Below are 15,668 nucleotides of genomic sequence, written 5' to 3' on the forward strand. Positions count from 1 at the left end.
GAGCAAGTAAGATCAATGTTGGGAGGTGGGGTTCACTCAGAGGGTTCCTGGGAACGAGATCCGGAGAGGCGGCCAGGGGAGGGGGCGAGGCTTTCTAAGGTGGAGGTGGGGTGGGGGCGTGTCTGCCCCCCCCCTCCACGCCGAAGACCTCAAAGACCAGAGGAGTGGGCGCTGCCACCTCGCGGAAGGGCCCCCAGCTCACTTATTTCCCGAGTTGAGGCGCGGGGGCGGGGAGGGTGCCTATCCTCCCAGGATCTGGATTCCGCCTTCGAAGCGACGTGCGGCTCTGCGACCAGGTAGGCATGGGGGAGGAAGGCGGGTGGAGCGGCCCGGGTCGTCCCCAGCTTGGGAAGGAGGTCTCTGGGCAGTGACACACCGTCCCACCCGCCTCAGGCTACCTGAGTCAGATGCCGAGGCGATGGGGACCTCGGTCCTCCTCCCCCCGCGGGAGCTCCCTCGTGAGGGGGGCCGGGGCAGCCGGGGCGTCCCCTTCCCTCTCCCGAGCAGAGGCGGGGGCGGAGCGCAGCGCACCGCCTTGCCCACCCCCGGGGTTGGAGGGGAACCGGAGGAACTGGGAGCCCCCCGGGGAGGGGCTCCGGGCGAACGCTGCGGGGCGTCTCCCTCGCAGTCCCGCCCCCCGCCCCCCGCCCGCCCCTCCGGCCGCCTCTGCCGCCGCGAGCCGCAGCAGCGCCGCCTTCCCTGCGCAGTCGGTGTCTCCGCGTCGCTGGGTGAGTGGGGGCCGCTCTGGCCAGGGCTGGGGGACGCGGGGAAGGGGCATCCTGGAGGGAGGGGGCCCCGTCCTGGGTTACCAGAGCCCGCCGCTCCCGCGCCTCCCGGGAATACTCCCTCCGCGGGCGCAGGAGCGGGGGCTCCCCCGGAGAAACGCGCGGCGCTCTCCAGGGTCCTGACGGCCGAGCGGCCAGCCCGGAGGAGTCGTGTCTCGGCCTCCTCCGAGCGCCCCCTCCAGGAGGGGCCGCGTGCGAGCACTCAGGATTGAGGCGTGGGCTCTGGGCGAGATCTGGGAGAGGTTCGCAGAGGGTCCCCGGGGCGGGTTTCTCAGGTCGAGCTGTGCGTCCTTCTCATTTTGGGGACGGGGAGGGTGGTCTTTGCGGAGACAACCCTCCCTCTACCACCCTCGTTTCCAAGTCTTCCAACTGGGAGGGGCAGCTCTGAGGTTGGCAGGGAGGAGGGGGCACTGGAAGATCTCTCTCCTGCCCAGCGCCTCTCTCTAACCCCGCCCTGATGACCCAGTTCCTTGGACCTTGAGGAGGGGACTAAGGGACACATTCCACCGCCCCAGCCCCACACATTTCCTTAACCCCCTCCCACACACTTGTTCAGTGGGTCCTCAGTCTGGGGCAGAAGCGGCTTATTTAGAATGGAGGGTCACCAACTTACAGAAAATGCATGTGACCCACTCTTGAGGATACACACAGGTCCCTCAAATGGCCACACAGGCACATGCCCTTCACACTGTGATGGGTGCACACCTAGTCACAGGCACATATATGCACATGCATAGATACGGATTGAGCACATGGGGAGACAAATGCAGTGCAGAAACCAGGGACACACATGCATAAATGAGCACATGTACTCATACACACACTCATACACATGTGCACAGAGCTTAATGCAAATGCACACACAAGGAATTCCCTCACCCTGTTTCACTCAAGCCCCAAAGTGGGGTGGGGGGCAAGGTTTACCTGCAAAGACCCCTACATCCCTGCCCAGAACTGCTTGGTTCTCCTCTCCTTTACCTTCCCCTCAGCCCTCCATGCTCTAACCTCCTACACTGAGGGGACCTTTCTGGCCTAGATAAAAGGTAAGTGTTGGGGGAGGGTTGGCTGGCTAGGAGTTGTTCTGGAAGAGGGGCCCCTACCAGGTCTGAGAAGGGCAGCAGGTCCCTCTCCTCAGACCTGGCAGCATCCCTTGGAGAAGAAAGAAAGATGGCAAGGGTGTCTGAGGGTCCCACGTGCAGCTGGCCATGTGAGAGGTGTCAGCATGGGAGTTGGCTTGTGATGGCATGTGTGAGACATGTGGGGTCGTGGGCTGGTGTGTCTTGATGCGCAGGGTATGGGAGCTGTTCGTGAGTGGTGCCGTGTGTCAGTACATGTGATCTGTAGAGCAGAGGGAATACTGTCATGTTGGAGGCATGGTGACCCTTGAGTGGGTGTGGATTGATATTTGAGTGGCATGGGACTCTGTGGATAGCATAATATGTTGGTGTGTGTTCATTTGTGTAGTGTTGTGCATGAGTCTTCTGGCATCTGGATACGTGTAAACAATTTTTACTTATTTAACATTTATGTTGCACGTTATGTGCAGGCATTTTTCTAAGTGCTTTACATGTATTAACTAATTTAATCTCCATAACAATAATGAGGTTGGTACTATTACCCCCATTTTACAGATGAAGCAGAGAGAGTTTAAGGAACTTGCCCAAGGTCACATAGTTGGTAAGAGGCAGAGCTGGGATTCAGACCCAGGTAGTCTGGCTCTGGAACCTCGGTGAACACCCACCTTATGCTGCTCCTTTTCAGGCACATGTGTGTGGAAGAAAGATCAGGTCAGTGTCTGGGCTGCAGGTGTATTTTGTGGTGAGCAGGCATATATATGTGCAGCAATGAGGGAGCAGTGTGTAGGAGGGAGGAGGTCTACAAGGCCTTTCTGCATCTCCCTGGTCAATGCTGGAAATCAGCCATCATTCCATGACTGTGTGACCTGAACTAGGTCACCTAACATCCTTGATTTTGTCTAATCTGTAAAATGGGACTAATCCCCAAGCTGCACTTTGTGAAGGTGAAATGGTGCACACCTGTGAAGGTTCAGAGATGGGCCTCAGTAAGGGTGAGCTTCCTTCCCTTCCTCTGTCTCCAGGTCTGTTCCCTGGGGAAGTGTAAGGTCTGGGGAGATGGTGTAGGGCATGTCACAGCGGCAAGATGCCCTGGTGCAGGCTCTGTGACCTTGGGCCATCTCCTCTCTCTCACTGGGGCAAATGGCCTGGGGTGGCCGGTTTCTGGGGGCTTCCTGCAGTGGTGTCAAGGGGCCAGGAGGGCCTGACCACTCCTCTCTATTCCTTAACCCCTTTGGCGACCCAGGTGGGACTTGGCTCAGTGGCCATGGGCAAGCAGAACAGCAAGCTGCGGCCTGAGATGCTGCAGGACCTGCGGGAAAACACGGAATTTTCAGAGCTGGAGCTGCAGGAGTGGTACAAAGGCTTCCTCAAGGACTGCCCCACGGGCATCCTCAACGTGGATGAGTTCAAGAAAATCTATGCCAACTTCTTCCCCTATGGTGATGCCTCCAAGTTCGCCGAGCACGTCTTCCGCACCTTTGACACAAACAGCGATGGCACCATCGATTTCCGGGAGTTCATCATTGCGCTAAGCGTGACCTCGAGAGGCCGCCTGGAGCAGAAGCTCATGTGGGCCTTCAGCATGTACGACCTGGATGGCAATGGTTACATCAGCCGCGAGGAGATGCTCGAGATTGTGCAGGTGGGCCCCTGGGCCCCTCAGAGTGACAGGCACAGGGCCCAGCAGCTTGCACCCACCACCCTTTTTTATCCTCTCGACTGCCCCTGTGGGTAGGTAGTGTGACAGGTGCTATTCTTATGACCCATTTAAAAAACTTCATTAGGAAGTAATTTCCAATTTAAAGAAAAGTTGAGAAAACTCCTACATACCCTTTACCCAGATTTACCAACTAACATTTTACCAAATTTGCTTTATCATTATGTGTGTGTGTGCATGTGTGTAATGTCTTGTTGTCCTGAACATGACCTTCTACCTCTGAATACATCAGGACATATTTCCTAAGAACAGAGACATTCTCTTACATAACCCATAATAAGATTATTAAAGTCAGGATATTTAACACAGAAACAATGCTATTTATCTAACTTAGAGATCATATTCTAATTTTGCCAATTTTGTCTCAATAATGTTTTTTATAGTGTTTTTTTTGCCCTGGTCTAGGATCATGCATTACATTTAGTGGTCATGTCTCTATCCCCCTTTAATAAGTAGCAGTTTTTCACTCTTTCTTTGCCTTTCAAGACTTGATGTTTCTGCAGAGTATAGACCAATTATGTTTCATTGATCCTCATTTACTCAGGAAGAACGGATGCTCAGAGAGGTAAAGAGATTTGCCTGAGGCTACACAGCTTACAAATGGGCCACCTGGCTCCACCATCCACACTCCATCTGGATCGTCCAACTAACTGACTGAGGGTCCACTGAGAGCCCAGTACTGAGTGATGCCTATACCCATGAACTCAGTGTATCCTTACAACCCCACAAGGCTCAGGCAGGTGAAGTGACTTACACAAGGTCACACAGCACATAAGTGGAGTCAAGTTCAGGCTGGCTACCACTCAGAGCTACCTCTTGAATAGGGGTCTGGCTTCCAGTTCTGTAGTTGGCCTCAAACTCTTAGACTGCTCATCTGTAAGATAGGGATGGTGATGCTGACCTCATGGGGAGATTTAATGACCTGATGTGAATGCCCTTTCTTAGTACAAATTTAAGTGTTACAGATTTTAGCCTTATCTCAAAAACATTCGCAAGTGCCCATCCTCTCAGCCCAGCATTTAAGGCTGTCAGAGCTCTGGTTCTATTTTACCTGCTTAGTTCCTTATTTACTTCTTCCCTGAGCCTCTGGGTCTTCACCTGCAAAGTGAGAGCATTACCTCCCTCCTTCACAAGGCTATTGAAGTTATAAAGAGGGATGGGGAGACAGCAGAGGGCCCAGCATGTAACTGGCACTTGGTAAACGTTAGCAATTGTCAGTTATTTTCTCCTCTGCACATTCTTTGCTCTAGCCAGAATGGCCTCTGCAGCACTCTTGGCTTCTCTCTTGCTAAGGGTCTGGGTCGTTTTTCTCCAGCTGGAATGGACTGCCTTGGGAGGCAGTGCCCTCCCTATGCCTATCGTTAGGGGGAAGCCTTAATGCTTGTCAATGACTCCTGTGGGCCAGGTGTTAATTCTTTAGATGATGGATACTGAGAAGTCCTGGGGGCCCTGGTGGAAGGTTTGGGATAGCCAGGGTCATGGAAGATCACGCAGGGAGTAGGCAGCACCTGGATGCCAACCAGTCAAGAGGGATGTTCATGTTCTACTACTTAGTGTGGTTGCACTGGTGTATACTGGTAAACCCCAGCCCTGCTGGTAGTACCAACTCCAGGGTATTCCTTGGGCATCATCAGGACCCCTTCCTGGCTGGCCTCTGTCAAGTAGGCCCTCGTTTCCTTTACGGCAGCCCCAGACGGCTAGTGCAGACAGGGCTCTGCAAACCCCATTGACTGATTAATTACAAGTCGGCTCCAGTGAAACAATGAATGAGCAGCAATTCCAGACAATTAATTAGGAGGCCCAGGAGAAGGGTTGTCACAAGGGGAGCAGTCACTGTCACTTGCTCAGTCCTTCTCAGGACCAGCCCCGTGGTCAGGGAGTGCACACATGGGAAGGGTAGGGATGGCATCAAGGCCCCTTGGGGCTCCCACTCTGGCAGGAGAGACAAATGTGCAGGCCCCACTGACCACTGCAAAGGTGACATTTGGGAGTCTGGGGGACTGATGGGCAGGGAAGAACTGAGGATATGGTGGGTAATGTAATGTGTAATGAGTAATTATAATATGAGACATTGTTTACTGACACTTACTCTAGCCAGGTACTATTCTAACCTACATGCTTCTTGGAGGAGGTGTCATTTACCTCTTTAATCCTCTGGACAATCCTAATGAAGGAGATATGGTTACCCCCATTTTACAGCTGAGAAAACCAAGGCTCACAGCGGCTGTAAGTACTTGTCCAGGGCTACACATAAAGTGGTTAGTGGGACCAGATACCACTCCAGGTCTCTGCTGGTCATCACCATCCCACAGCATCTGTCCAGTAGCTAAGAGGGAGCCGGTTCTAATCTGGCATCTGCTGTCAATTGCCGTGCCAAGCTTGATTTTTTATCTGGAAAATGGAGATCATGATACCTGCTTTTCAGGGCTGATGTTAGAAATAATGCATGTAAAGTACCTGGCAAATAGTAGTTGCCTGATAAGTGGTAGGTAGTATCATTGTTCCAGGTACAGGCTGTATGTAAATGCTGGGGAACCTGAAAGGCATAGGGATGTTTGGTTGTGGCAAAATCACCTACCAGGGGAGGCCTGATGGGGGTGAGGTCAGCAGGGACCAGAGCATGAAGTGCCTCAAAGGCTAAGGGCCAAATGGTTTGGACTTGGGACAGAGGGCAGTGGGCGGTGCCAAGGGCTTTTAAGCAGGGGAGTCCCTGCCAGATGGCCGGCACTGTGGAGATGGGCACTAGCTAAATGTCCGTGGTCCTTTTCTGTATGCTGGGGACTAGGAGCAATCCTACAAAGGCATAATTGCTTCTGGAGAGGTATTCCCAGAGGAACAGCTCAGGAGGCTCTTGGTCAGCATATGGGCCCTGACCCAGCTGGGATTAGAGAAGGCCTCCTTAAGAAAGCTCCATGAAAGCTGAGCCCCCAGGAGTGGGAGGCAGCAGAAGGAGCGTGGGGCAGCATCCTGGAGCTGGGTGCACGGCAGGCCCGGAGGGAGGCCTGCGTGCAAAGGAAACAAGGGGGCGGCCCGCTGTGGGCTGAGGATGTGGCACTGGAGATCTGTGTTTGGAAAGAGCTTTCAGAGGCAGTGTTGGGGGCAGACCCGGGGAAAGTGGCCAGAAGAGACCAGTGCATAGGCTGAAGCCAGATCTAAGGCCAGGGACGTTTATGGGATGGATGAAGGAGGCTTCTTGGAGGAGGTGTCACTAGCAGCCAGGGACTGAGGCGACGACTCTGCTCCTTCAGCTACTGGACGCCCAGCCTATCCAACTGGTCCAGCCCCATGTGCTCTGTGTACATTCAGCATAAAAACTCTCCGCGTCGCCTCCGCAGCTCCTGCACTTGGCGGCTGCTGTCCTGAGCACCGCAAAGCGCAGGCTGTCCCAGCCTCAGGCAGATGCTCATTTGCGTTTATTTGTATAATGCTCCGGGTCCCCTCTGTCTGGAGTCCTCCAGCAGTCAGTGCGGGCTGCGCCCCCTGCCGGCCACAGAGGCTCAGTGCCACCCCCTCCGCCTAGCGTCCTCTGTCGGTCACCGAGGGCATGGGCGCCCAGCGCCGGAAGCCCCGGAGTTTCTGAAAAGCTGCGCTAACCCGGTAATTACCCTGGAACCTTACAGCGCTAAGAGCATCTAAGCCTTTGACCATTTGGGCCCCGATGTACTACATCTCTCCCGACCCCCTGCATTCAGCCGCCCCCCAGTTCTCAGTGCCCACTCAGCGCTTCCCACCGCGGGTCGTTTGTACATGCAGATTTTTTTGCCAGCGATTCCTTTCCCACCTAGCGCCCCAAAGGAACTTAGGGTCCGCTCCAGCAGCCTCCTCTTCCGAGCAGCTTTCCCAGACACTCCTTCCTGCGCCGTCCAGTTCCTCCACGTCTCCGTGACCCCCTACCTCACCCTGGCGGGGGCGGCAATACCATATCTGGGGGCGCTTCTGAGTGTTGGGGGTGAGGGGCCCAGGCAGGCAACTCTCACTTCCTGCCTTGCCCTCCCGCCCCACAGGCCATTTACAAGATGGTTTCCTCCGTGATGAAGATGCCGGAGGACGAGTCGACCCCAGAAAAGAGAACCGAGAAAATCTTCCGCCAAATGGACACAAACAACGACGGTGAGGGGCAGGGGCGGGGCTGGGCGGGCGCCACACCCTTCCTCCCCCGCTCTGTGCTCTGCCTCCCCGCGCTACGCTGCCTCCTTCTCCCGCATCACTGATCCCCTTGCCCCGCAGGAAAGCTGTCCCTGGAGGAGTTCATCCGCGGGGCCAAAAGCGACCCGTCCATCGTGCGTCTGCTGCAGTGCGACCCCAGCAGCGCCTCCCAATTTTGAGCGAGAGGAGCCAGGTTCCACCTCCTCCCTGCCTTCACTGGCCCCCTCCCGGCTCTCAGCTTCCTCTCCCCTTGTGTCCGTCCAGGCTGGGGGTCAGACTGCCCCCCGCCCCGGGTCTGCACTCTAGGGGGGGGCTATGGAGTAGGGTACCCTGCAGGTCCCCAAGGCCCAAGCAAGCCAGCGGTTAGTGTCCTGCAGTCCAAGAGGCGGTATCTCCCTCCCTTTGGCAAGGATGGAGACACAGGCTCCGGCTTGGTGTTCCCCTCAGTCAGCCCTCGCTTACCCAGACAGAACTACAGCCATCCCTCCCCCGACCCTCAGCCCAGACTCCCCTCCCCAGCCACGGAGCCAACTCCCCTGCCCTGCCCTGGTTATCTCAGCCTGGGTGGAGGGGGAATCAGGCCCTGGTGGGGGGTTGTCTTTTTATTTGGAGTGGAGAGAAAGATTCCCTGGTGTGGGGGTTTGAGGAAAAGCTTCCTTGAGCCATCCTCAACCTTCCCTGCTCCAAAGCACTTGTTGGCATCGAGGCCATGATGCAAAAGGAAAACCTCCTGATTCCAGCCTCCCAGACGTGGATCCCATGAATCCCTACCTGCTTCTCAGCGCTTAGATGCACACAGACCCACCTACCCTTCTGTGAATTACGCCTCTATGGGACATGTAAACAGGCCTGCAGACAGCTGGGCAGACACATCTGGAGCCCCACCCACAGCCCTCCTGTGTGGGAATGAAGCACAGGCCCCTGGCCCAGCCCCTCCCCCGCTGCATGCACCCACGTGGAGCATCTCTGTTCTTTTTAATAACTTCAGAATAAAGTCTCCTTTCAGTGCAGTGGGCTGGGTGACTGTGGGAAGGGGTTGGAAGCCCCACCTAGGTCCCCAAATAGCCACTGAGCCCTCTTGGGTGGCCTCCAGAAATCCTGGCCTGGTCACAGTGCAGACTTGGTTGCAGGGCCCCAGCCTGGCGAGGAGGCATCAGTTGTCAGAGGGTCAGCAGCTCAGAGCTGGTGCAGCTCAGCAGGTCATGGCTCTCCACGGGCTCTGGCTTCTCCTGCATCTGTGGAGACACAAGCGGCAGCCAGGCCTGCTGGGTCTGGGTCTCTGCCTCCAGGCCACCCTGGGAATGGGAGGAGGGGGGTGCTGGGAGAATCTCTGGGGTGAAAAGCATGCATCATTACTCCCCCTTCATTGGAGAGGCAGGCCATACCCTTGGAGTGCCCCCACTTCAAGCCTAGATACCTCCCCCATTGCCTCAAGACTCACCCTGGGCTTTCAGCTGACCTCTCTGACCCTCCTTTGGACTTAAGGGAAAACAGTCTTGCCCCAGTTCTCAAGGTGGGGGCTTGTACAGAGGGGTGGGAGCAGACCAGCCTGGGCTCCCCTGCTGGGGCTCCCAGGAAATGTGGGGAGTCAGGGCTGTGGGGAGGGGGGCAGACCTTACCGTGCAGTGGCTGCTTTTCCCCCACCAGGGCCTCAGTTCCAGCAGCTGGTGGGCAAACTGGGCACAGCGCACAGCAAACACACTCTCCGCTACGCAGAGCACTAGTGAGATGCCCCAGAGGCACAGGCTGGAGCTCTGTGGGGACACAGGGGGCAGAGATGGCTGCCTGGGGTTAGGGATGGAGGGCAGGACTCCAGGAACCCTTCCCACCTCTGACGAGAACCTGCATGTCCTTGCCAACCACCCCAGGCCTAAGCACTCACGTAAATTCGTGTGGGGTCGAAGGGACAGTCGGACACCAGTGCCAGTAGTTCAGGGCTCTCAAAAGTACAGGCAGCCAGCAGTGCCCGGCCCTGGGTCGCAAAGGTCACGGCAATCGAGGCCACGAGGCCAAGAGCACAGGTCAGAGAGAGAAGAGCACAGGCCATGCTTGAGCTAAACACTGTCCAACGCTGGATGAGGGAGGCCACTGGTCAGTGGATGCAGGCTCAGACCCACGGGCAGCTCTGGCCCCCATGGAGTCAGCCTTACCCCCTCCAACCAGACCAGGCCGTTGGGCTGGCTGCCCCTACCTTACCCCTAGAGCCCCATCCCAGGAGATGCCACATACCAGGGGGATGCTGGGGAGGTAGCGGGACAACGCGATGGCTGCAATACCTGCGGTGATGACCTGTGGGGGAGGCTTAAGTCAGCCCTGACCCCTCTGCTGAAGGAAAGCAGGCATAGGGTCAAGGCCAATGCCAACTCTAGCCCTCCAAACCCCCACTACCTGACTTTCTGCTTAGCTCTGGCCTCGTTACCTCCATCTCCCCAAGGCACTGCCTCCTCAAAAACACAGTCACTCCCTGCCTACAACCTTCTTGACTCCCCACTGCCTATAGCTGTGTATCTCAGAGTCGGGTGTCCCAGGGCTGCACAGGCATGTCAGAGGACACATGACATGTCTCCCTGGAGTGGAGAAGATTTTGAAAGAAACTAAGTAACTCAACTGGTAAAGAACTACAAACAAAATTATTATTTTAAAACAAATCAGGAAACTATGTGGGGCAGAATTTAAAATCTCTAGGAGTATTTCAAATTATCCCAGGCTTTCAGTGGCCTGGCACCTGTCCCGTCGGCTTCTCAACCGCACCCTGGCCAGTCTCATCTTTCATTGCCCTGGGTATGGACACCCACACCTAGCCTGCTCCTGATCCCACCCACACAGTGCCCTCTTGGGAACACCCTTCCTGCCCCGGTTCTTCCTCCTGTAAGCCTCCCCAACCACCCTCAGTCCCAAGATGTGGGAGCACCCCACCATTTAGACCACCAGCTGCCCTTTGGATCTTTTGGGCTCCACTCAGCCAGGCTTCTGTGAGTTCCCTACTTTTCCATGCGTGGGCTGGACCCATGGGAGGCAGGTGGTACGATGGGGGCCTGGTGATGTCTTTTATTTACTGTGCAGCTATAAGTTACTGCCTCAACCTCCCTGGGCCAAGCCCTACTCTACAGGATGAGCTCTGGCAAGGATACTGGTTTTAATGTCAGACACAAATAGTTTCAAATCCAGCTTGGCTTCTTTGTATCAGCAGGAAGTTAGATGGATCCCCACTTCTCGCTTTCCCCCTCTGTAAAATGGGGGTAACAGTGGCCCACGTTGCTAGGAGTGAAGATGAACTGAGGAAATGAGGGCCAAGTGAAGCGGTCCAGCCCAGAGTCCACTCCGGGTGGACCTGCTAACCCTGAGCTCACTGCCTGCCTTGCCTGCCTCACAAGGCTGGTGAGAGGAGAAAACAACAGTCATAGGACCTCCAAGGGACAGTGCATACGTCTGCACGGTCTGTCCCCCAGCCGGAGGCTTTCCTACTTGCTGGGGAGTGTGATCCTCATCCACCTAAACCTTGAGGCCAGTAGGCTGTCTGAGCTTCATCTTGCAGGGGAGGGAACAGGCTTAGAGAGAGACATAAATCCCTCAGCCAGGAGGAGGTGGCAGATGGAACTCAGACACTGATGTGCACATGTTGCCCAAAGGGCAACCTCTGCTAACAGGTGGGAAACAACTTGATAAGCTTGAGAATACCAGGTCTTTTCAGTCAAATATTTGTCAAAAAAGTACCGACATCTAGTCATAGCCATGGCTACCATTTATTGAGCACTTACTGCAGACCAGGCCTAATGCTAAGCTCCTGCCAGATTGGTTTATTCAGTGCCTCCAGAGCAGATCTTTCCCATTCCCACCTCCACACCTTCGCATCTGCCGTTCTCTGTACTTGGAATGCCATTCCAACTTCCACTCCTACCCTCTGGCTCCAGCATGCTTCATACTTGGGTTAAGTAATTGCAGCCTATCTTTGAACTCCTACTCGCCCACCAATACCCAGTTCAGGAGCCTGTGAACCCTCTTGGACCTGCGTATGCTGAGCTGAGGCTCCTTCCTTCTGTCCAGCAGTGCCTTGACTATTTCCCGATTGTAATAATAACCCTAACTCATGGTAGTGCACACTAACCATGTGCCAGACATTGTGCCAAGCACTGTATGTGAATGATACTCATTCCGTACTCACCAGGACCCTTGGAGGTGGACACTGTTATCATCCCCCATTTTTAGACAAGGAAACCAAGGCAAAGAGAGGTTGAATGACTTGTGCAGTTGGTAAGTGGTGGAGCAGAGCAGGGGCCAGCGCTCAGGGCTGTCTGCTTACCCACCCCAGGCTCTGGGTGGGGACTCATCAAACACCTTTCAAGCTCCCCCTAGTCCCCTCTGGCCAGCTGCCCTCCCAGACTGGCCGTACCACGATGGCGGAAGTGACAGAGAGGATGTTCACCACGCAGTACTGCAGAGCCACAGTGTCATGGGGGGCAGCCACGTAGCGCAGCACAGTGCCATGGAGGAGAGCAGCTGCAATGAAGCTCACGTGGCCCAGCACCACCAGCACCAGCCCTGTCTTCATGAGCACCTTCCGGAAGTCATCCACACTCAGGCCACCTGGGGGGGACAGCTGTGTCAAGGCCATGGGTGGGGCTCATCCTGTGGGCAGAGGAGAAAACCAAGGCCCTGGCAGCAGTGACCGATGTTGGGTTTTAAATCTATTTCTGCATGACTTGGGGCCAGTAACTTGTCTTCTTTGATCCTCAGTTTTCTTCCCTGGAGGAGGGGTTCACAACGCCATCATGAGATTCCTTGGAACTCTAAGGTTGGAGAAACACAGCAGTGGCACTTAATAAAGGGTAGTAACCCTTGTTGGTGCTCAAGGTCACAAGTGGCAGAGTCAAGATCTGAACCTGGGTCTCTAGCTCTAGACCCATGATTCTTCCATTAAGCTCCCCATTCACTGATTTATTCATTCATGTGTTTGTTAAACAAATATTCACTGAGTGTCTGCTCTGTGCCACACCCTGAGGTACCACAGTGAGCTTGACACTCACTGTCCAGGCTCAAGGAGCCCCCAGTTCACTGGGCAGGGATCAGATCCTGCCTGGGATTCAGTTTGGTGAATAGGGCCTGGCACACAGTAGGTACTCAACTCACAATTGCTCAACTGACTTGGGGCAAAAAATTCAAGCCTTTGAGTCTCCATTTCCCCCTCTGTAGAATAGGAAGAATAACACTTATCTCCCGGTGGGAAGGAGGGGCCCATGAGTGGAAGAATGGGAAAGAGGGACATTCCCTGGAGATGCTGGGAAAAGCCAGCTCTTGGTACAGAGACAGGCAGAGATGGGGCAAGTGAGGGGACCTGGGGGCAAAGACCACCAGAGGCTCATATACAAGTTCTCTGAGTGGCCAGTGGCTGTTCAGCCCCAGGGCCGGGGAGCCCTCCTCCTTGGGAAGCTCAGGCTGTTCAGATCTGCTCTCTGGAAGGCCCCTCATGGGTCCCAACTCTGCCCTTGATGACACTAGCCCATGGCCCCAGCAGCCCCTCACTCTAGGCAGCTCCGTAAGACTGTTACGAGTGGCCAAGCCCCCAGAACTAATCAGCCCCCCTTCTTTGTTTAGAGCTCCTGGTGGGACCTGACTGAGTCCCTTGCTAGGCCTAAGTCTTCCCATCTGTGGCAGAGAGGGTTGGAGATTTCATATTTGGTAGTTCTGCAGCTAAAAACAAAGAAAGAAATCACTAGATAGTATGTTCTTGGGGGCCTTGTGCCAAGAGGCAGTCCCAGGGAGCAGGGAGGGATGTGGCCACACGTCACAGCCCCTCTGTGTGACTAGCCCCTTCCCAAGCTGGGTCTCAGATTTCCTGTGTGTAAAACAGTAGGTGTTAGTCTGGCTGGTCTCTGAACCCACTGGAGTCTGCAGGACCCTGGCACTAGACCAGGTCTAGCAGAAGCAGAGCACAGACAATGGGCAGGTTAACTGCTAGCCAAACAGGAAGGGGCATGGCAGCTTTGTCCCAGGGGCCTGACCCACCTCATCCCATCCACCCACCTACCTGGCAGCCCAGATACCAGCTGGCTCAGGGCTGGACTCATGAACAAGAGCATCCCAGCACCAAGACCTGGTCAAACTGGAGGCACAGGACCAGTGTGGAGCTGTGCCTGGAGCCCTGGACAAAGTCCCAGGGCAGTCCCCTGCTTCCCTGTTTCTAAGTTACCACTCTTGGAGCACTGGGCTATGTGGCTGGCACAGTAGTTAACACTTCACTCCTACGAGCTGACTTCTTTCTCCTGATAGCAGGAGGTGGTGCAGTCATCCCCATTTTACAGATGAGGAAACAAGCTCAGGCAGCATCGCTGTGCCCAGGTATTGAAGGGGGACACATCAGTCCCACTCTCCATCTGGACCCTGTCTGCCAATGGCCCCGCCCTCCCCGCTAGCTGGGGGCGGGGGGCCGAGGAGGCCTCAGGGCAGGCGCGCCGGCTCAGAACCCCCTGGGCCCTGGATCAACTCCCTCTGCTCGCTCTTGTGGCGGAGGTGAGGGCTGCTCTCTCCCCTCGAGGGTCCCTCCTCCGCAAGAAAGGAAGCGGGGGCGGGCGGAGGTGCTGCCCCACAGCCAGAAGGTCCCAGCAGCCCTCCTCCCTCCATCTCACTGCTGAGGAAACTGAGGCCGAGAGCAGAAAGTGACCTGCAGAGAAGGCGGCCTGGGCCGGGGGTTCTGGGCTCCCACTACGGCCCTCCGCCCGCGCGGGACGACTGGGGCGGGCCCGGGCCTCGCGGGCCGTCCGGCCGCAGCTCACCAAGGCGCAGACACATCTCGGCTCCCGGCGCGGGCCCTCCGCCGCGGCCTCAGCGGGGCCCCAGAGGCTGCGGGCGGCCGGGGGTTCCCGCTCCCATCCTCGTCCACAGCCGCCGAGCCGCCCGCCTTCAGCGCGCACCGCCGAGCCCGCGCCGCGCCCACTTCCCGCCCGGAGCCGGGCTCGCGGGGCCCCGGCCGGCCTTCCTTCCCGTCACCCCCCGGGCGACCCAGCCCCGGGAGGGCCCTGCCGGCTCGTTTGCATGCCGGCCGGTCGGACCGGCTGGGCAGCCCTTCCTGGCCCGCCCGGCTGAGTCACGGCGCTGGCCCCACCCTCCAGCGCCCGCCTCGGATCCCCGCCGGAGCCGACCGCCCCCCGAGTCATAGCCCGTTCACTCCGGTGATGCCCATTAATAGGTGCAAAGTGAGGCTCAGAGGGGACCGTGTTCATCCAGATGGGGGCCGTGTGCGTCCTGGAGGGCACCCGGACTGGCCAGACCCCAGGGTGAAGGCTGGGAATCCGCTTCTTTCTAGAGAATGGGGAGGGGTGGTGCAAAAGCACTGCCTGGGGCACCAGGGTCTGTCCCGGGCCTGCTGTGTGACTCCAGGCAAACACTTTCCCTCTCTGGACCTTAGTTTTACTGGGCAATGCACGTGGCCTGTGTGGCCTAGCCTGGGGGTCTTGAGTCCTCCACGCTGAGCCAGGTGCTTTACTTCTCCATCTGGGAGTCTCTTTTTCCTCGTTGGAAAACAAGGGATAATTCTTGTCCCCTAGGTCATGGTGAGACAAAACGAGATAAGAAAGCACTCTGAAACCTCTCTACGGACTATCTTTATAAAGTGTAGACTTAGCAGATACACGAAATAGGAGCTTTACTAATCCTGGCTATTGGTTACTGAGCCCCTTTAGTGTGTCAGGATGGACCCCTGCCCTCATTTGATCCACCTCATCTGGATCTCACCCAAAGCTCCCAGCCAGAAGTGCTGGAGTAAACCAGAGCCCAGGTCTCTGGGCCGTGGTCCTCTCCCTGGGCTCTCTGGGCCCTTGGAGCAGGCCTCTGGGAGGCACCAAGTATCTGGGCGGCATCAGTTCATGATCTCTGTGCCACCTCCCCTCCCCCTACACAATACTGGTCAGGGGCTTTGAGGGCAGGGGCTGGCTTGAAGAACCAACACCA

The 15,668-nt window shown here is 56.4% G+C and overlaps 2 protein-coding genes across 11 annotated transcripts; one reads left to right on the forward strand and one right to left on the reverse strand.

Annotated features, from left to right (window-relative positions):
* HPCA (hippocalcin) lies at positions 1-8,459 on the forward strand. 3 transcript variants are annotated; one of them, XM_036885224.2, is made up of 5 exons: positions 33-296; positions 629-728; positions 3,105-3,503; positions 7,583-7,688; positions 7,806-8,459. In XM_036885224.2, exons 3-5 carry the CDS (start codon positions 3,126-3,128, stop codon positions 7,901-7,903), a joined length of 582 nt encoding a protein of 193 aa, XP_036741119.1. In that variant the 5' UTR covers positions 33-296; positions 629-728; positions 3,105-3,125; the 3' UTR covers positions 7,904-8,459. The 3 variants fall into 3 exon arrangements, with proteins under 3 accessions (XP_036741121.2, XP_036741119.1, XP_036741120.1); XM_036885225.2 differs by lacking the exon at positions 33-296 and adding an exon at positions 1,775-1,828 and having other exon boundaries at positions 683-728; XM_036885226.2 differs by lacking the exon at positions 3,105-3,503 and having other exon boundaries at positions 1-296.
* Positions 8,460-8,682: 223 nt separating this feature from the next.
* On the reverse strand, positions 8,683-14,753 carry TMEM54 (transmembrane protein 54). 8 transcript variants are annotated; one of them, XM_057499961.1, is made up of 6 exons: positions 14,495-14,753; positions 12,115-12,511; positions 9,954-10,013; positions 9,607-9,795; positions 9,344-9,509; positions 8,683-8,953 (listed from the first exon to the last, which is right to left on the reverse strand). In XM_057499961.1, exons 2-6 carry the CDS (start codon positions 12,334-12,336, stop codon positions 8,925-8,927), a joined length of 666 nt encoding a protein of 221 aa, XP_057355944.1. In that variant the 5' UTR covers positions 12,337-12,511; positions 14,495-14,753; the 3' UTR covers positions 8,683-8,924. The 8 variants fall into 8 exon arrangements, with proteins under 8 accessions (XP_057355944.1, XP_057355945.1, XP_057355943.1 ...); XM_057499962.1 differs by having other exon boundaries at positions 8,683-8,959; positions 9,344-9,478; positions 12,148-12,511; positions 14,495-14,749; XM_057499960.1 differs by having other exon boundaries at positions 8,683-8,959; positions 14,495-14,748.
* Between the last annotated feature and the right edge of the window lie 915 nt (positions 14,754-15,668).

This window comes from Manis pentadactyla, chromosome 4 (genome assembly GCF_030020395.1).
Source record: "Manis pentadactyla isolate mManPen7 chromosome 4, mManPen7.hap1, whole genome shotgun sequence".
NCBI lineage: Eukaryota > Metazoa > Chordata > Mammalia > Pholidota > Manidae > Manis > Manis pentadactyla.